This window comes from Trifolium pratense, linkage group LG6 (genome assembly GCF_020283565.1).
Source record: "Trifolium pratense cultivar HEN17-A07 linkage group LG6, ARS_RC_1.1, whole genome shotgun sequence".
Taxonomy (NCBI): Eukaryota; Viridiplantae; Streptophyta; class Magnoliopsida; order Fabales; family Fabaceae; genus Trifolium; species Trifolium pratense.
The window spans coordinates 21,107,099-21,128,693 of NC_060064.1; the positions used below are offsets into that span (position 1 = coordinate 21,107,099).

At 33.2% G+C, this 21,595-nt stretch overlaps 3 protein-coding genes and 1 long non-coding RNA gene across 4 annotated transcripts; 3 read left to right on the plus strand and 1 right to left on the minus strand.

Moving 5' to 3' along the window:
• The first annotated feature begins 701 nt into the window (after nt 1-701).
• Nucleotides 702-8,254, plus strand: LOC123891895 (GDSL esterase/lipase CPRD49-like). The gene is made up of 7 exons (XM_045941766.1): nt 702-1,078; nt 4,467-4,578; nt 6,314-6,391; nt 7,128-7,271; nt 7,384-7,457; nt 7,584-7,733; nt 7,834-8,254. The coding sequence occupies exons 1-7, from the start codon at nt 702-704 to the stop codon at nt 8,048-8,050; spliced, it is 1,152 nt and encodes a 383-aa protein (XP_045797722.1). The 3' UTR covers nt 8,051-8,254.
• Nucleotides 8,255-8,579: 325 nt separating this feature from the next.
• LOC123891896 (GDSL esterase/lipase CPRD49-like) lies at nt 8,580-10,036 on the plus strand. Its single transcript, XM_045941767.1, has 3 exons — nt 8,580-8,674; nt 9,600-9,734; nt 9,829-10,036. The coding sequence occupies exons 1-3, from the start codon at nt 8,580-8,582 to the stop codon at nt 10,034-10,036; spliced, it is 438 nt and encodes a 145-aa protein (XP_045797723.1).
• A 492-nt stretch (nt 10,037-10,528) lies between these two features.
• Nucleotides 10,529-16,574, minus strand: LOC123888536 (LIMR family protein At5g01460-like). The gene is made up of 14 exons (XM_045937614.1): nt 15,901-16,574; nt 15,716-15,801; nt 14,070-14,185; nt 13,880-13,990; nt 13,441-13,539; nt 13,206-13,328; nt 12,945-13,007; nt 12,793-12,857; nt 12,526-12,635; nt 12,272-12,386; nt 12,110-12,175; nt 11,583-11,693; nt 11,068-11,134; nt 10,529-10,978 (listed from the first exon to the last, which is right to left on the minus strand). The coding sequence occupies exons 1-14, from the start codon at nt 16,248-16,250 to the stop codon at nt 10,931-10,933; spliced, it is 1,530 nt and encodes a 509-aa protein (XP_045793570.1). The 5' UTR covers nt 16,251-16,574; the 3' UTR covers nt 10,529-10,930.
• Nucleotides 16,575-19,345: 2,771 nt separating this feature from the next.
• On the plus strand, nt 19,346-21,156 carry LOC123893294. The gene is made up of 4 exons (XR_006803411.1): nt 19,346-19,732; nt 19,829-19,885; nt 20,434-20,505; nt 20,971-21,156. It is a non-coding gene; the product is annotated as an uncharacterized LOC123893294 (long non-coding RNA).
• The last annotated feature ends 439 nt before the right edge of the window (nt 21,157-21,595 follow it).

Below are 21,595 nucleotides of genomic sequence, written 5' to 3' on the forward strand. Positions count from 1 at the left end.
AAGATGAGCAATAAACTCGCAATATTCAAGTTAATAGCATAAAAGACATACTCTTGCCTACAAATAATACGATAAATCAAAGTAACTGAAATACATATGCCTTTAAATCTGCATTATTGACTAACTTAATTATTTGGCAATTGACACTGCAAAATAGGACATATATTGTGAGTTGTGTTTGGCCTTCCGCACCACCTTGTTTCCGGTTCTCCGGCCTCACAGATTTCGTGAGATGATGTTTTTGTGTCTGATCTGGAAGGTTCCGGTAGTTTCTGTTACGACGACGGTGGTTACGACGGAGTTTTGCATTCTATTTATGGTGTTTTGGTTCTCGGTGGTGTTCTCTTTTTCTCATCTCCTTACTTCTATCATGGTTCTCTGCTAGGTTGAGGTGTTTGCGCCAGTGATTTTCAGACGGTGGTTATAACACGTGTGTGTTTCCGGCGATGATTCTGTCACAGGGGTGTGTCTTCAGCGGTGGTTATGACACATGGGTAAGTTTCCGACGATGGTTTTGACACTGGGTGTCCTTCCGGCGGTCCAAGGCGTGTGTTATTGCTCTATTCGAGTGGTGTGTTGCTATGCGCAAAGTTCTGACTGGTCATGCCTTTGTTTTGTAGTTGTCTTTGTTTTCTTCTCCCTGTTTTTGAGTTTGTCTTACAGTGGTGTTGGTTTTTTTTTGGGCTAGTATTGATGCCTTGATGGTTGTAGGACATAATGATTTGCTGTGTGTGGGTAGCTTTGCTGGCTCGGATCTGGTGTTGCTCTCTTCAGTATTGATTGTTGTTGATGCTTGGCTCTGGTCGAAGGAGGAATGTCACAACTCCAAAGTGCGGTTGTCTTTCAATAGAACCACCGCGGCAGAGTCTTTCTTCCTCTCCCCAAAACATTTTTTGCAGCGGAGTCTTTGGTGTTTTGTTTTTGGATTTTGGACGTTGATGTTCTTTGAGATTGTGTTGATGTTGTTGTTTGCATTTTGGTTCGTTGTGGCTGCTTTTGCACTGCAGTCGGATTGTGGTTCTCTTTTGAGCGGGTTTGGGTTTGATATCCGATTGAGTTTGGGTTGTGGTGCTCAATGGTCTCCACCGTACCGGTTGTTTTGGTTATTTTTTCTGGCTAGCGTTGGTGTGTTGGGATTGGTGTGTTTCTGTTTTGCTTTCGATGGTTTTATTACGTAGACAATTGTTCGATTCGGGTCCTTTAGAGATGCTAGTATTGGTGTATGGTGCAGTGATTTTTGTTTGGCTTAGGGGCTGCAATTTTGGTTGTGGCTAATTCCATGTGGTTTAGTGTCTGAGTATGATTGATTGTTATTGTCGTAATGGAATTTGAGTTGGATGGGTGGGGTTGAGGGTTTTGGTGTAAGGGCCCGCTATGGGTGTCATGGATTTAGGTATTGTTTTAGTTTATTTTCATTCTTGTGATGTGATTGTATGCGTTTGTTTTGCGCATTGTACTTATCTTGCGCTCAGTTACGATATTAATAAAATTTAGCCATTCAAAAAAAAATAAAGGATTGTTGCACCCATTAGAGAAAACCAAATTAACATTACTCCCTAATCGACCAATAAACCAATACCACGAAATATAAATAATTTGCTCCACTAAAGAGAAAATATCAACACAAGCTCTGTTTGTATCATAATTTGATCATGGTTTTTCACCATGTGTGTAATGAAATTTGGCTCTGTTTGTATTTTAATTGAGCAAATTGTTATGTAGGTTTAACCATCTCATGGTTTTATTATATGTCTTTAGCTAAGATTATTAATGTACGTAGTTGCCCGATGCGACTGTCAAAGAGAACATAAAAATATAGTGAATCATGTTGATTAAATAGATCTTTTTTTTTCCTTCGAGGACATCCAATAAAATTGGAAATAACTTTTTCTTTTCCTTTTTAATTGCATTTTTTATCTTCCAATTTAATCAAACTCACAAAAATAGTCCTCCTATTTTAAAATCAAACTTTCTGGTCCCTCATTTTTAGTTTTTACATTTGTTGGTCCTATCTCTTTTTCTTTTTTTTTGTTGCTTTTGTTGCCTTAAAAGTGGCGACTTTTAATGCTCAAAAAAAGTGAATTTTGTTTGATAGATATGTTACTTGAGGATAAACAACGATTTAAGTTTGGGGTTATGGTGATAGAAATTTATATGATGTTTTTAGATAGTTTTTAGTAAGTTTCAAAACAAAATTCATGTCAAATACCAAAGAAGCGAAGTTACTTGACCAAAAAACAAAGAATTGAGGAAATTACACAAAAAGGAGCAAAAATGAGAAAGAAAGAAAATAAAACGCAGTTACATCGTGCCACAATGATGAATTATTTATTTGAACAAAATTTACAAAATTTTGGAAAAAAATCTAATCCCATCGTTCCACAATGGGAGCATCGTCACACGATGAATGTTTTTGAGATATCATCACACGATGGATCTTCATCGTGCCACAATGAAAAGCCCAAGTCCACCAAGAAAAATTGTAAATAGAATTATTCTCCTCCCCCAATTATTCATTCCTTGTTCCTCACAAGTTACAACAACTCTCAAAGTTGAATCAATTCAAGAGAGCAAGGAGGTCTCAAGGGAAAACAACTCCTTGCCATAGGGAGTTCTTACTCTAGCGCGTCAACGAGGTTACAGTTTATGTGTAATTTTCTTAACTACTCTTCTATTATGTTAATTATATTTAGAAGTAACTAATTTCCTCATGGTAGGTCAAGTAGATGAACTCCCCTAGGAATATTTGATCCAATTGAAAAAGTTTATATTATTTACAATTGTTCCGTAAATTTTTTTTTATATTTTTTGTTTTATTTATCAAAACCTTATCTAATCTATAAGCGAATGCAGTCATATTTTATTATTTAAATTCCTAAATAAAACTAGTTACTTTATCACAATTCATGTGAAGACAAACTCATTTATTGAGAATTTATTACGCGACGACAAGCTGGTGTGCACTTAGCACGAGTCAGTGATATACACAATTCACAATTGGTTTTAAGTTGAAGCTTTTGTTACCCATTATCAACAACAACAAAAAAGCTTTTGTCTTTTTCAAAAACAAAAAAGCTTTTGTTACCCTATTATGCAATTTGGATTTAGAAACATCAAATTAAACAAGTTACATTTATCAAATATATAAGAGAAATGTTAAGAGTTACAAAATTTCTAACCAAGATCATCTTCTTGTGTCAAAAAAAAGAACATGACCATCTATCTTCTCGCAAGTTTTCACTGTTGTACACATATGTTCAAGTCACCACAATTTTTTAAAAACCTTTTTAGACAAACATGTAAACATTATAGAAAAATGATTAAATAGAGCAGAAGGGTTTAGGGAAAAAATTGAATCCAGTCAATGCTCTGCTTGACTGCTTCACCATGTTGTAATCACTTCAACCGGGTTGGCAATTTGGTGAAAGGCAAGAAAGGTTCCAAGGTGAGGTACTTGATTTGCCTTGCTACAACATGATGTCTTTGGCGACTCCGAAATAATATTATATTTAGAGGTGTTTTGCCGAATATACTTGTAATTGTTGATCAAATTATGTATATTTCGCGGTTTTGGTTTCTAGGTAGAGTTGGAGCTAATACACCTTATGGTTATGTTGATTGGTGTATTAACCCTTTAGTTTGCTTACATAGCATCTAATGGTGTTTGTGAATTGTAAGGGTTGAGTACACCTTGTACTTCTTATAATTCTATTTTGATTATCAAAAAAAAAAAAAAGTAAGTCAACTTATAATTGGCCATAAACATATATTTTTAATCAAACGGAGGATTTTATAAAATTTTGTATTCACTAAAATGTTATAGATCATAAACGGTGTAATAATATTACTCAAATATATATATATATAGGGGAGGGATCAAATTACACCGGTGTAACATTTGAGTAATGTTACACCACTCAATAACGCTTCAACGAATACAAATTTTACAAAATCCACCGTTGGATTGAAAGTTTATATTATATAGATCATTCATGTTCAATTCTATAAAAATCTAAAATCATTTGATATGTTATTGAGATTAATTAAGCTTAACGGTACTCAATAAAAACAAATAAAGCGTTAATTTTGATCGGTATATATCCATCAAAACATAGGGTATAAATTATTCTCATATATTATTATTTTTTTCTCTTAAATTTTTTGTGCACGAGAAACACAAAAATCATAAACAAGAAATGTTTGAAGTTGGTCAGTTGGCGTTCGTTGACTGCTGTCCTGTCCTACTTCCTTTCATATATGTATTATTAATAAGAATAGCTGGCTTTCCATGACAAAATGTGACTTATAATTACAAATAAATTAAGGTTAGGCGCTTATAAAAATAAAATAAAAAACGTGGCTTGTAAAATATTAATAACTACTTGTATAAATATTGACCCATGATGATGCATAGTATTGCATATATATATGTATCATTGTGTTTGTTGAGAGAAAAGATAAGTTAGGATCAATATGACTACAAGGCCTCAATTTGTATTGTTTGGTTCTTCCATTGTTCAATTCAATCATTATGGTGAAGGTTGGGGAGCTACTCTTGCTCACTTGTATGCTCGAAAGGTTGGTACTCTTTCTTCGTCTAAAAACTGTAGAGATACTCACTCAGTCACTCCATCTCTTTTATAAGTACTTTTGGAGAAAATTAATTTGTTGCTAAATACTCTCTCCGTTCTATTTTATAAGAACTCATTTGACTAAATGCACTATTCATATGTTTTGTTTTGACCGTATTTTTCTAAAAGTATATAAATGTAAATATTATCATATAAGATCTTGTTTGATTTGTTTCGACGAGTTTTTCAAAATATCAAATTTCGATAATTTTTACAAAAAGACAATTAAAAATATTCATAATCAAAGTTATGCATCGGTGTACGTGGTCAGTTAGTTCTTATATATTGGGACGGAGGAAGTATAACTTAATATTTGATTTATTAGGTAGATTTATGGATTTTATTCCTGCAAATAAGCATAGTCAATACTACCGAGTGTATTGAAATATGAAAAGTCAATGTTACCTATACTTACGTAAAATGTGAATTTTTTAGATTAAATTATATTTTTGGCCCTCTAACTTTCACAAATTTGCAATTTTGTCCTACTAACTTTCATAATTGCACTTTTGCCCGTCTAAAACTTTAGTTCACTTTGCAAAAGGCTAGTTCCCCACGACCACTTACAATGGTAAAAAAAATTGGTGTTGAATGGGGTGTTGAATGAAATTTATGATGCAATGGGTGTGTTGAAGATGATGTGGAAGGGAGAGAAGTTGAATGCATTCAACATGTTGAACTCTGACGCGGGAGGGACACGTGTTCGCGTTTTTTTGGTCCAGCGTAGCGCGTGTGATGCACGCGCCGACAGGGGAGAGTGGGAGGTGGTTCACACGGAGAGAGAAGACTGAGTGGGACAAGTGGCAGATCATGATTGGTTGCTTGGATTTTTATCTTATCAAAACTTTGAACTCAATTATTTCATTGCAAATTAATTTTTTATTTTTTAATTTTTATACCAAAATTCATGATTTTTTTTTCTCTACAAATAGAGATTTGGTTCATTTAATTTGGACACAGAAAAAAAACCAAATTTTTCACTATCTTAATCTATTATTATCTTTCTAATTAGTCTTTCTTTTGAAGTTTTAATCTTTTTTTAGTGAAATGGATCCCAACAATTCTTCTAATTATCCCAACAATTCTCAAAATCCCAACAATTCTCAAAATCCCAACAATTATCAAAACTCCAACAATTATCAAAACCCCGATAATTATAATTTTATTTAATCATAAAAACAAAAATTAAAATTTAAATAAGAATATGAAATAGAAAGTGGTGGGGTAGGGTGTTGAATAGAAAAACCATTGGAGAGGGTAAAAGTTGAATGTGTGTTGAATGATTAGGTGGAAGAAAGAGAAAATGATGTGGAGTGAAAAAGTGGGTGTTGAAGGTGTTTTGGTGTTGAAACCATTGTATATAGTCTAAGTTTGTCTAAGTCAACGCACACGTAAACAGTGATTCAACGTCACATCAACATGTAAGTCACTGTCCACATGTCAAGACATGTGTTGACGTTGATGTGAGTCATTATCCACGTGTGTGTTGACTTTATCAAAATCAGCGGGAGTCAACCTTTTACAAAAAGGCTAAAGTTAGGGGGTCAAAAGTGTTATTATAAATTAAAAGGCCAAAAATACAATTTAACCAAATTTCTATTTTTACTTCTTTAACTAGTGTCGGAGCTAAAAACATAGCATTTCTGTTTTACTTATCATTCACCCTAAATTGACTTATGTAGGCAGATATAGTTTTGCGGGGATATGCTTCTTGGAATTCAAGGCGCGCTCTTCAAGTTGTGGATAATCTTTTTCCTAAGGTATACATTATTGAGTAATATCCAAATGTGGAAATTCTATTTTTTTCCTTCTTTCCTAAGGAATATTATTTTACTCCAATCTTATAATTTCACTCTTTAATCTACTATTATAATTGTGCAATTTATTTATCTCAATTTTCCGATGAGTAATACTTCTTTTGCGATAGTGGGAATAACCGTTTTGGTGGGATCTTACATGTGAGTCACAAATATTTTCCCTAAAAATCATTTATTTTATGCTTGATACTCCTTCTGATCCTTAATATAAGAGGAAAACTACTTTTTAGGTTTAATGAGAATCGAATGTATTTAGTCTATATAATGGGCTAGATACATTAGATTCTCAATGAATCTAAAAATTAGTTTTCCTCTTATATTAAGGACCGAAGGGAGTAACATGTATTAGAGTCAATGCACCTCACTACTTTATTGGCCTTTGGTGATTGGGCATTTGGCCAACCTAGAACAAAATTCGAGAATCGAACCAAACTAGTTCGATTTTCTTTTGTTCGATTCGGTTTTTGATCTGAACTAAACTAGATCGGTTAATTTTTGGTTTATGGTTTGTCAATTTAATGGTTTTTTTTTCTATTACACACCTCTACATTTAAGTGTGATTATTTTATTTTTTTAGTATTAATTATCTGATTTATCAAAGAAGAAACTAATAATTCAGAGTTCAGCCTAATCATTAGTTAATTACTTATTATTTTATTGACAATTATTATTTATACAGAATTCCATTTCTGAGCCACCAGCATTGGTGATTGTGTACTTTGGTGGTAATGATTCTCTTCTTCCCCATCCAAGTGGCCTTGGGCCTCATGTACCAATTGAGGAATATATTGAAAATATGAGGAACATTGCTAACCATCTAAAGGTAAACAAAAAATGTCATACTAGAATTTCACTTTCCTATCTTTATACATCAAATTCAATATTTATCTCATGTTCTTGAATGTTAAGTTTGACACAAATCTTATGATTTACAGACACATTCAGAGAAGACTCGCCTTATATTTCTAAGTACTCCTCCTGTCAACGAGGGACAAATAATGGGCAACATGTAATAACTGCAATTGAATGACAGTCTAAAATTATTTTATATTGTCGGTGCATGTTCTATTTTCTCATAATATATTATTTCCTAATTTTTATGTGATATATAAACAAATTGTTGGAATAAATCCAGCGACGAATTCGGGAGAGCAAAAAGGTCAAATGCAACTCGCCGAATATATTCAGAAGCATGTTTAAAGATATGTAAAGAGTTGAATATCAAGGCGATTGATTTGTGGTCTGCGATTCAGAAAAGAGAAGATTGGAAAGATGTTTGTTTCATGTAAGTATATATATGCTTTGATATCCATGCCCCTAAACTATTTTATTTTTATTATTATGCAATTTCAATAATTAAATTTGGTGGTTTGGTTATTTCTTAGTGATGGAGTTCATTTCTCAGCTGAGGGGAGTAAAATAGTGTCAAAGGAAATATTGAGGGTTATCAAAGAAGAGTGGGAAACAAGTCTATACTGGAAAACAATGCCGGTTGAATTCGGAGAAGATTCACCGTATGATCCGGTTCATCCTGATGGAACATCAACTGTTAATGTCTCCAATGTGCCATTTCCTGAAGATGAAGACTGGGAGTGGGAGTAAACTTGTGTCCCAAATTCAAGGATCATTAGAGAAATGCTGTGCCTAATGAAATAGACAGTCTTCAATTTTACATGTTCAATAATAAATGTGTGATCATTTTTTTTTTTAATTTTTATAAACATAAATGTGTGATCATTATGTCACCATGGTTTTTCACCATGTGAATAGTGAAATTTGATTTGGTTTGTGCTTTAATTGAGGCAATTTTTTTTTTTAAGAAGCTAAAATGATATATATTAACATAACATACCCTCAGCACAAGGAGTACTGAGGTAGATTACAAAGTTGAGGCAATTGTTATGCCTAAGAATTTGTGGAAGTCTTTAATTTTTACATTGCTCAGTAATAAATTGGTCATCATTACCCTCTTATGCCAATTGGGTTTATAAACACCAATTTTTTTTACTAAAAATAAATACTCATTCATTCAAATTGAAATAGACATAGATCATTACAAATTCAAGATTGTTAAAAATTAAAAAAGGTGAATCTACAAACAATCTAGCAGCACCTAGATTAATAGCATACAATGGCATCATTAAAGTGCATCTCACAAAATAAATGTAACCGGAATATTCATATTCCCGGATCTACAACGTTGATGTTCATGTCTTCATCAGATCTGTAATGAGTTGAGGTGAATATGTCAATTTGAATCAAACATCATGGTACCAAAACAAAAAACCAACAACGCCGCACAAGACGATGACAAACACAACGCCGCACAAAATGATGACAAACAAAAAATCACAAAAAAAAATTAAATAGATATGAAAATCACTTATATGAATAAAAAAAAGGAAAAAAAACAATTAATGCGGTGATTTTGCCTAAAACCACCCCTCTTTTGGTGGATGAAAAAGAAGAGAAATTAGGGTTTGAGGAAAAAAGGGGCGGCTAGGTTTATAAACACCAATTAAATAAATTACATTGTAAAGAAAAAACAATTGAATAAACAAATTACAAGTGTGAGATGGATGATTTTTTTGACAAAAAAGAGTGGATGACTAAAAAACTAGTAATAATAATAGAATTTAATTTATATGCACCATCAGTGTAAAGTTATTTTGCACATGCGTCTAATAATATACTACACATCATGTATGGTAATTAAAAACACATAATATGTCACATTCATTAAATGATGTGGCAACGCGTCATTGGATGTATATGTAAAAAATCTTTACACCGACAGTGCACAATAATTAAACTCTATTTTTATACACGAATATTATTCAACTCGTTAGTCTTGAGCTCAAGTCATTAGTCTTATTAAGAAGTAAAAGTTTAGAGTTCAAGTTTTGACGAGGTGAAAAATATTAACACTAATAACTAATTACTAATTAACTTTGGCCCTTTTAAAAAAAAATAAAATAGAATGGCTAATATACGTGATGTTAATTATTATATTACCATGTGATAAGTTTGGTTTGTTTAAGGTTGTTTTACAAAAATTATAGGATGTTTTACAAATATTATTATCCAACATTCTTATTTCCTAATTTTGTGTAATATATAATATCTAAACAAATTATTGGAATAAATCCAGCTCTGGAGATTTAAATAAAACTTGTAAGAAGTATTCAGAAGCATGCTTAGAGGTATGTAATGAGTTGAATATCGAGGCGATTGATTTGTGGTCTGCAATTCAGAAAAGAGAAGATTGGAAAGATGTTTGTTTCATGTAAGTATGCTTTGACTATCCATGCCCCTAAACTATTTTATTTTTATTATTATGCATTTCAATAATTTAATTGGGTGGCTCGGTTATTTCTTAGTGATGATGGAGTTCATTTCTCAGCTGAGGGGAATAAAATAGTATCAAAGGAAATATTGAAGGTTCTCAAGGAAGCTGAGTGGGAACCAAGTCTATATTGGAAACTAATGCCAGTTGAATTTGGAGAAGATTCAGAATACGATCCAGTTGATCCTGATGGAATATCAAATATCAATATCCCATTTCCTAAAAATGAAGACTGGGAGTAAACTTGTGTCCCAAATTCAAGAATCATTACACATGACAAGTCTTCAATATTACATGTTCAATTATAAATTTGTGATCATTATTATGTCACCATGTGAGTAGTCAAAATTGATTTGGTTTGTGTTTTAATTGAGGCAATTGTTGTGCCTAAGAAATATGTTAGTCTTTAATTTTTACATTGCTCAATAATAAATTGGTGATCATTACTTGATCATTGTTTTTCACTGTGAGAAATAAAATTTGTTACCCTGTTATGCAAATTGGGTTTATAAACACCAATTAAATTAAACAAAAGAAAAAATCACATAATGCAATGAGACCAGTATGTTAGAAGAAAAAAGTCTTGAATTCAAATTTTCATTCAAGTAAAATATTAGAGTAGTGGGGGCATGAGCGAAAGAAATTAAAATTTGAAATATAGGGACAATTTTTACGAGAACATAAAACATGAAAGTAATATATTTCTATTACACAAAGAATGAGCTGCACAAACATGAACATAAAACTTAACAATAAAATAAAAAAAACTGGCCTTACAATTTTCTCTTTGGCAGGGGTTGCATAACCTCATAGTATTGTGGGAATCCAGTACTCTTTCATGCACACAACAGTACATTTAATTACATATATTGAGCAGAATGAATCAAACAAAGTAATTATACATACAAGGGCAGCAAAAGAAGCAAAGACCCAAAGTTACAACTCAAGCACCCACCTACTGAGTCAACTGCATAAAATGATTCTGCTCAGATGATGATAAGCCTATAGCTTTCAACGTGAAACAAATCTAGGCCGAAGCATATCCAAAGGTAAAAACCACTGTAAAGGATATGACAAGAGACAAGGAATCCAAAACGGCTACTTTCAGAGGCTACTCCTGAGGGCTAAGCCACACCTCATGTAGACAATTGGAACCTGCCACTAGGCTTTTTTCTTCTCCATCCCTGATTTTTCAAATAAAAAATCTTTTAGTATCAGCAAGAATATTAACATGCATAAAAAGAGGGAGAAGATCCTTTTGAGGTAAACTTACAAAGGCAGCATAATACACAAATGTCAATCCAGCCAAAATAACAAATGCAATTTGAAATATATTGTACCTGTAATGTGATAACCGGTAAGTCAAATAATAGCACCATTGGTAATAGACAACAGTCAAAAACTAAACTAAATTGGGCATCATATAGACAACTTATGCTATACTTACACCCCCAAAAGATAAATAAATAGAAATAAGTTCTGTGAAATAAGTTCTACAGGCCTTTGGGTTCAAACATGTCATGCTAATTTTTACTGTACATGTCTGACAACAGCCTACATATTAGATACTAGATACAGTATTATTGTTTGTTGTCCATTTTGGTTTGAAAAACTGATAATAAAAGACTTCAATTGAAAATATGGGGGTTTGATTGAACGGGAAGAAAGAAAAATAATAGGGCCCTGTCACTGTGTGGTCCAAATTTACTAGTTATAAAAATAAGGTACAACTTTGCCTTAACAGGGAGGAGAGGCAGAAGAAACAAGAAAAAATTCAGCTTAACTCACTTGTACAAATATTTAATTCCACGAAGAGACTCCAAAGTGTGTCCAAATATTTCCTGGGCTGCAGTTGCTTGAGCATAGTAAGCAAACGCCGTGGAGCAAAACTGAATCACACTGAAAAATTAAAACAACAAAACTTTCAGCAAGGTTGTTGCAGCATGACATACTCAAAAAATTAATCAAGTAAGAAGGCTTTAACAATGTAGAACATTATTTACAACACTCCAAAATACTAGTAATACTACTCAAAAAATTAATCAAGCAAGTTCCCTTTGCCACTTACAAATTTTAAAATTTGAAAGGGGAAATCAAAGCCCAACAAGTATCATCACCAGTTTGAATTTCACTTTTCCAAAACTTTCTTTATATTATATATATATAGCCAAAGAATGATACAGCACCATTATAAACTTTACCATGCTGAGTTAAGAGATTTTTTTCATATTTTCGATTAGGGCTGAATCCCTTACTCAGAGAGCTTAGATTATATAAGCATACTATATTGAATTGAAGGAACAAACTATACTGACCTAATGGAACAAAGAAGGATAAGGCCCACATTAAACAGAAAAGAGTTCATGAGAGTTGCTCCCCACCTGCAGGAGGCATGTTCACATTGTGAATTATCAGTAAGTGCATTAAATGACCAAAATGGAAAATAAAATGATAAACTAACAGCACAATTGAATTACTTCATGGGATGGATGGTGATGAAAACTAGTCTCAACCCAAGCATCGTGGCACCAGCAATCACAGCAAGGAGAAGGTAGAAGCAGAAAAATGCAAATGCGGCTGTGCCAAGCAGACCTGTTAAAAAAGAAAACTATACACATTAGCTACCTAGAATAACTGAACGAAGATCAGCGTGTAAAAATCAGTAATTATACATAGCTGAGTTAAGATAACATATAGTAAAACTAGAATGTGCTTCCAATTTCCAACATACCCCAGATATCATCTAGCTTGATGAAAACTTCATTCAGGAAAGGAGAAAGGGGAGGATTAATTAATAGATAGATAATGATATGAGCAATCCATGCCACTGAAACAATCAGCCTGTTAATGTTTTCAAAAACTTGGGTTAGATATTACATGGAAACTACCTGTGTTAACAAGGCAATCTTTATAAAACTAAGTACTACTATATTGCTAGTAAGCATTATTAGGCATCATGCATTCATAACAACTTGTATATTTATGCATCATTGCTTACCCTAGAATTCCGAAAACAAGGTTTGCCAGATAACCAAGAACTGTTAGTGCCCATGTTGTCTCAGCCTGCATTCATGCAGGATCAGTTAGCAGGGAAAACATTACACATTGACTATACCGGGAAGTTCAAAAGTTAGAAATCGGGATAACAACCTTTTCCCCTTGTGGATACATCTCTTCAAGAAGCTTAACGTCTTCTTCTAATTGAAACAACTCCTGGAAAATTATGTTAGATAAGTAAATTATTGGAACCACAACACAAACTATTAAAACTTCAGTAAATTGTACGACTTCTTCCCCAAACTAGAACTTCATGTGTTAAATTATCATACAGAAGAAATCTCATACCAACAAGGATATCCTCATAAAAAGAATGCAGTAAAAGCTAATGATAAATCACCAACGTTTCCTTACCTTTTCTACTTCTTTTACATTTTTACGATGTTTTCTACCCTTTGCACCACTTCTTTCATCCTGATGGAGTGACTCGGCCGCTTTCTTCAATTCTTTTGCTTTTTTACCAAGTTCAGTTGCTTCCTACAGTATCCAACAGAACATATCATAAATATAGTAAGCATATCATAATAGAAATGCACATATAAACAACAATTTAATTTAATATAACGATTTCAGTAACAACATATATTACCTTGATATACTGTGAGCGAGTGATAACAGCCTTTGGACGCCGAATAAATGAAAATATAAGTCCTAGTGGAAGACAAGCAATACCAACACCACCAAATATCTGGATTGAATAATGAAAACGCAATGGTTAATGTCATAAATAGAAAAACCAGACATAATATAATGCAGTCTGGAAGGTTTATGTGAATTCATATCAAGAGACTACTTCTAGATTGCAGTAATTTTATATATCTACAAAGTTAGCACAATATCATTCCCAAAAGATAATATAATAACATAAAATTCTAATTCACAAACACTTGTGGAGGAAATGACAACCACAGGAGAGTTGTAGCATTGGCTAATACAATAATTCATCTAAAGTATTACAGGCAAGCCTAACCTAAGCTAAATTTGAAGCAGATTTTATGTAAGTTTTATTTTATGAATAATGAGCTTACAGAAAAAAGCACAGATCCAACAATAGTAGCTAGAGCAACAACATATTCTGGAAAGGTTGATCGCATGGTCCATGTTTTCTCTGAAGAAGGACTAGCAGAGTATGCAGAGCACTGTTAAGGACAAAAAACAGAATGAGTTTGGTAAAAGATGTAAACGACTACTAGCAGAGTATTACAGTGGGGAAAATACCTGATGGACACCATTTCCAATACATTGTTGACCACTATTGAATACCCATGAGTTAGGAAATGAAGTTGTCGATGAAGAGAGATGCCTAACAGTAAAATCCACCTTACCAACAAGCCCTAATATATAATCACACAATAAAAGCACAATCAAACAAAGCTCATATTAAACCACTCATTTTCTTAATCCATCACCAAACATTACTGATAAATCACCAACAACAAAAATTAAGCAGTGCTTCCTAAAATCAGCAAATATTCAAAATTCAAAAGTAATCAACAATCTTTCTCCACTTCTATTTTACTATCCCACAAAAAAATACTTATTTTTTCACATTAAAAGGCAATTGCACTAAAATAATCATCAAACAAAACCAATCTATTCTCCAACACCCAATATTAGCAACTAAAGCAAACACACAATAGCTTCCCCTTCCCATGATCCTTCTTGTGTATGTTTGGTTGCGTGTTGAAATCACGCACGCCCCAACTAAACTCTCGTGTTCCATTGCGCTTTTCCCGTGTAATATGTGAAGCTACAATTTGGCACTTCAACCTTGCTATGCATTGTCACCACAATTCGGTAATCCTGCCACTAATCTAAACAAGCACCTAGTCCAAGACTCATTCACTAAATTAAGAGCCACAACAACCAACACATTCTAACTCGCATAAACTCTGAAATAGCTACTCCTCTCCTCACCACCTGCAATGCACTAGAAAAACCCACTAAAATTTACTTCCTAAATGTTCCAAGTCTCACTCTATCTAGGCAGGGTTAACATAATCAAATAATTATCTAGCTGCTAATCATTGACCCAAATGAATTAATTACCCTAACACCTTTACTTTTCATATTAAGAAATTGTACTACACCAAATGAACATCAAACAATACAAAAAAAATTAAGCAGTGCTTCCTTTAAAATCAGCAAAAATTCAAAATTAATCAACACTCTTTCTCCACTTCTATTTTACTATCCCACCAAAAAACACTTATTTTTTCACATTAAAAGGCAATTGCACTAAAATAATCATCAAACAAAACCAATCTATTTTCCAACTCCCAAATATTAGCAACTAAAGCCAACACACAATAGTCAATAGCTTCCCACTTCCCATGATCCTTCTTGTGTATGTTTGGTTGCGTGTTCCATTGCGTTTTTCCCGTGTAATATGTGAAGTTACAGTTTGGCACTTCGACCTTGCTGGGCATTGTCACCACAATTCCGTAATCCTGCCACTAATCTAAACAAGCACCTAGTACAAGACTCATTCACTAAACTAAGAGCCACAACAACCAATAAACTCTGAAATAGCTACTCCTCTCCTCTCCACCTGCAATGCACTAGAAAAACCCACTAAAACTTACTTCCCAAATGAGCCAAGTCTCATTCTATCTAGTCCCAATAATTGACCCAAATGAATTAATTACCCTAACTCCACCTTTTCTTTTCATATTAAGAAGCTGTACTACACCAAATGAACATCAAACAAATCCAATCAGGGTTCACATAATCCTCTCCATCCTTGAAAATACACTTCAACTAACACACAAAGAACAACTCAATCCTACCTTACACAAGCAGAGTAATATAAATTTGTGTAACACACACAGTTCAAATCAAACAAAAGTTCATATAATACATACCATACAAAATACCCAGAACGAGAGCACACACTATAGCCGTTGACACCACCCACCACAATGCACTCTTAACCCTTTTACCAATACTCCTGCAAACAAATCCCACAAACACCAAACTCTTCAAATCCAAACACAAAAACAAAAAAAAGTTTTCTCATTTCTTCACAAACAAAAAAAGAAATACCTACTTGTCCTGGTCGCCTTCATAGTAGAACATTGCGAAAGGAATTACAAAGAATACAAGGATAGCGTCGATTACATAAACAGCGAGCCATAAGTCTTTCATCGGGAGCGTGAGATTACACGCTCCGTTATAAATAGCATGCCGGCAAGCTTGCCGATTCGCCACATCGGCCGGAAGCATGAGGATAGAGATTGCGGCAATTGAAAGCCCGAAAACAACAACAAATTTAGGAAAGTAAGCCTGGTTAACATCATCGGGATGCTGATAGTTCACGAGAAGGTATACATTGACGAGAAAAACGATCGCAACCACCACTATTGCTACGATCACGAGGGCGAGGTTGAAATCGCCCATGTTGATTTACAATTTTCGAATCGAATTGTGAAATTGTGAGATTGAATTTGGGATTATTGATTAGGGTTAGGGTTTGTTTGGATCTGGTTTTTGAGAGAGAGGGAAATGGAGGGGAATGAATGATTTGGTTTTCCGGTGGTGGTTTTGCTACGGTAACGGTGATGGTATTGATGTGATGGAGACGATAAAATTGCGGTTATGTCCTTGTTGCAGTTAAGAATCATAGAGTGGATTAGGATTCAACTGTTATGGGTATAATGGTAATTTGGCGGGGTTTGTTTAGCTGTGTAAGCGAAATTCAAACCAGGCTGTTTCGCCAAATTAAAAATAGAAATTTTTTTCTACAGCCGATGTTTCTTTTCTATTCCCGTTTTTTTATTTTTGCGGTTATATAAAAATTTTGGAATGTGTTTTTCATAATTTTTCTAGTTTAAATTCGGGAAAAAATCGGAAAACATATGCCAAAGTTTTTTTTTAAGTAAACGAAAATTCGAAAAACGCGTTCCGAAATATTTATTCAAAGGCAAAAATGGAAAATTGAGGTAGAAAAGAAACATGTGGTGGGAAGAGAAATTTTCAAAAATGAGAAGATGACACACTGTTATGTAAGTGAATTCAATAATCGGATTATCAGACCCAATATAACACGACTTGTAAATCTTACTAAAATCTGAAGTAGGGGTGGGGTGTACATGGGCCGGATTGGATTGAGTTTAGCCAAAACCCGTTTTATTATTTAGTAGTCTAAGAAACTCAGCCCAAGAATAAGATCTGGCCCAAACCAAATATAATCCAAGATGTTTTCTCTCCTGACCCCCAAGGTTTCTTTTATACCCCCCTAAAACCCATTTTGCCCTCGTATTTTGAAAAAATTTGGCCAACTTATTTCGTTTTATAACCAAATTTTTTAAACATGGAAAAAAATTGTTTTATATAAACCGGAATAACATAAATGTTAAGAAAAGAAGAAAGATTTATGTGAAAATTCGTATAGAGCTACCTGTGGTAAATTTAGCATATCTCTCTAAATATAAGTCGTATGCTAATGATTTTTAATCTAGTGTAAAGAAGACAAAATTTAATACAGGATTGACACCAGAATTGTTAAATTTCATTAAGTATAGTATGGGAAAATCTACATACAAGTTTGAGAAAAGTTTATGCTCTGTTTCTGTACCAGTACCCATTATTTGGTCAAACTGAACCAATTGGATAGTTAACCCTCAAAACAAAAATTATATTTGTTATCTTGACACCCTAAGCTTTCCAACGAGTGGTCTTTTACTCAAATCGGACATCGTTTAGTATTTCAAATAAATTGTGGAAGTTGAGGGTCTGATGTTGAATTTATGCAGGAAATCTGGAAAAAAATTTGGAACACAAAATTTCGGTTTTTATTAACCGAAATTTTTGACCATGACAAAAAAATTCGGTTCGTACAAACCGAAGTACCCCAAGGGCAAAAACGGAAATTCAGGGGTAGAAAAGAAAGGCGGGGAGTCGGGAGAGAAAACATCCTAATCCAAACCTTAGTTTTAATCTCTTATATTCTAACTTGTTCCAAAAAGCTATACTTACCCTAATTTTATTTTTCCTCTCTTTTTCTATGTGGTCCCATCACTCTTCTTCTAATCTCAACCGTTTAATTTCATTCATATTTTCTGGCTACAAAGGAATACTAAACTCATTCCTTTGATTTTGCTCTTTAGGCTCCCTACTTGCTTCGAGACCCCTCTAAAATCCAAAAATACCCTTGAATTTTGGACCAGTAAAGTATGGATCCTAGAATTCAAAATCCAAAAATACCCTTTAATTCGGATCGTAAAGTCCGAAGTCGTGTTATAAGGCTGAAAACATGGTGTTTGGGATGAAATTGCTTTAGTATTCTGCACCTTCGTATAATACGATCCGAAAATGCTTATGTTCGTATTTTATAATCCGAAAGCTTTAGTATTCCTTTTATACTTGAGGCACTCCACTAACCCTAAGCCCATTTAACTAAAAGTCCAACTCACAATCTTAATAACTCATTCTTTCTATTTAATGTTCTCACCAATTATTTACTCACCGTTTAATAAAATAATTATAAGCCACCTCATCAAATAATTAAATTAAAATAAATAGATAAATAACGAATAAATAATTTTAGGTCGTTCCAAAACTCCACAATAATGCACTAAGCTGCAATTTTGACTTTGAAAAGCGAACACAAGAAGATTAATATTTTTGACTCAGTAATCAAATATCTTAATAACACAAGAAGATTAATATTTTCCATCACAAAAAGTTAACCGAATATAAATTTAAATTTTTTAAAATAGGGTTAAATATGTTTTTGGTCCCTATAGTTTCCCATAATTTTATTTTTAGTCGCTGAAGTTTTTTCCGTCAGTGTTTTTAGTCCCTATTTTTAATCAAACTCTTGTATATTTTCACATTTTTGAATGATTTTTTATCATCTTATTTATAATATTATAAGAACATATCCAATAAAAATTTAGACTTTTTTAACATAAGATGAATTTTCATATGAAAACAACTAAGAAATTCATATTTAATTCATCTCTTTTTTAAAAAAATTAAACTTTTGTAAGACATATTCATATAATGTACTAAACATGACCGAAGAAAAAAAATTAAAATTTTGAATGATATGCATGAGCTGAATGAAAAGAAGGCACAAAAACTCATGACAGAAAATACTTCAGGGACCAAAAAGTACGAAAACAAATCTTCAAGGACTAAAAACAAAATTTTGGAAAACAATAGGGGCCAAAAACATATTTAACCCTGTAAAATATAACTTACATGATACTTTTTAGTTTTTACCACATGGTGGAATGACGTAGAGGAGCATTACTTGTATTTCACTCTAACTATCATCTTGTGTAACTAGAGCTATAAAAAATGGGCGGGGCTGATGGGCCGGCCCATTCACTACAAGAAAATTGTCATTTTGCGACACTTCTCTTGCAACCACTTGGGCAAAACCGTCGCAAAGTGTAATTTTTGAAATATTTGTGACAGTGGTTACGACGGTTTTAACAACCGTTGCAGAATTATTCATAAAAAATACCCCTTCATGACTAAGTCACTCAAAAGTCAAAATACAATCCAAGTCCTTCAAAACACAAAAACGCAGAAACCTCATCTCTTCCAGTTCTAGGTCCAACCCAAACACAGAAATGCACGCAAACCAAAGAATCAAAATCGGCGAAGCTATGGAGTTCGAGTTGCAATTCCTTCAACCACAAACGCCTCCAAATTCCTAACTCGTTCCAAATCTTCATCTTTTAGTCATTTCAAATCCCTAACATGCTCTAAATCCCTAATCTCTAAATCCAAATCCAAATCCAAATCGACGAAGCTTCTCTCGTTTTGTCGCCAAATCCAAATCCAAATCCCTAATCTCGTTCATCGTTCCAATCCCTAATCTCTAAATCTCTCTCCAAATCGACGAAGCTTCTCTCATTTTGTCTTCGGTAAGTGACGAACTTTCTCTTTCGTTCTCTAGTCTGTGTGAGCTTACTCGTTCATGATTTTTTTGTTTATTTGATTTCTATGCAATACCATCCTAGTGTGAACAAGGAACTTAGGACATCTGAAAAGATTAAAGCGATTACTATTCCTATGAGGTATGTTTTGAACTTACACCACTCTGTGTGTGCACCAACACAAAACATATGATTTTTGAAGCTTAAAGTTGAATTATATTACATCTGAAACTGGATTTTCAAGTGTAAGTGTTGCATATTTTCAATGAATATCTTATGTAATGTGTGATGGATTTTTTTTTTGTTTTTTTATCATAAGGTTTTTTAGCCTTGTTAATGAATTTAAAGGAATATTGAATGAATTATGTGTGTTGCTACTCTTTGAAAGACTTGTGCCATGATAATTTTCCTCATTTGGTTATGCAAAATATTTTAAATAAGTCCTTTATAGAAGAGTTCATATGATATAGAAGGAGCGGAGCAGTTTCGGTTAGATGTTGCTCAAAATCCAAATGATAAGAGTTCATATGGTGCAATCTGTGTAAAGCTCAACTATTTGGAGTGGATGAAGCAAAACAAGGAAACATTAGCTTAAGGCATGTCATTGATTCTAGTACTACTAGTTAGGAGGTTATCATAAATAGAGAACATAATATTCAATTAATTATTCACTTTCTTGATGAATTTAGGTTGGAAAAGACCCAAGGTCAGTCATGAGGGGAGCATATAACATGTTTGAAGACAGTGGAGATCCTAAAATGGTGTGCTCAATATTCAATTAATCACTGATTTGGTTTTCATTGTCTTGTTTTACCAGTCTACTGTTCTGGTTTTCTTGTTATTGCCTGAGATGTTTTAAGCATGTGCAAGGCCTTTGTTTTGTGAAGGGACATAAATTTTCTTTAGTATGAATCAAAATCGATGATTGATTTTATCATTCCTTAAATGGCTGTAGCATTTAAAAAACCATGTACCATCATAATTATGCAATATGCACCTTTATTTTTGAACTATTAGAGAATTACGTCATACTTGGTTTGTTTGGAGAGAATTACATATAGGCTATAGAGTAATCAAAAGAGTATTTCTACTTGTTGGATGTTGATGGTTGTAGCATGTCTCTGCTTGTTGCAGCGTATCAAAATTATCTATAAATGCATTCATGGTTTTACTTTTATATGCATTTAGATTTGCATTTGAATATCTTTTTGACTGCCTTGTTGTAGGTAAATTGCATTTTTTGGCAAGACTGGTACTCTAACTATTGGGAAGCGCCTAAATACAAAACTATTGATCAACTTGCAAGTCTTCTTATGGGCAAAGGATTGATTTTAAATATTACAGTATGTACACATTTCTTAGCTAGACCAAAAAATGCAACATATAAGATGCAAATCCATTCTTTAACACAGGTCTGTTGATTATATGGCTTTCCAAGGTTTAATGTCGTTGTAGAAATTGGATCATGTCAAGGTATCAAGATGAAGATCATTCATAATTGGTCTATACACTATAGTCTACTGATATAGTTAATAGTAGAATTATCATTCTTGTCGTATAAATGAATATTAGTGACTGTGCTGAAATATTTATTTACTTCTTCATCTAAATAATGATATTCATTGAGAATTTTTTTAACCTTCACTCTATCTTCAATTGTAGAAATAACTTGTTCATACGTTTTTTTACATGATTATTCACCCATTCACTCAGGCTTCTTGTTTTTCTGAGGTTTTGTTTTGATGGTGTTGGTTCTAGTGTGATATACTTTTTTGTTTGTTTGTATATGTGTATTACTAATACTATAATCATCTTTGTAGTGTGTGTAACATGTCTTGCCTTTATTTCTCT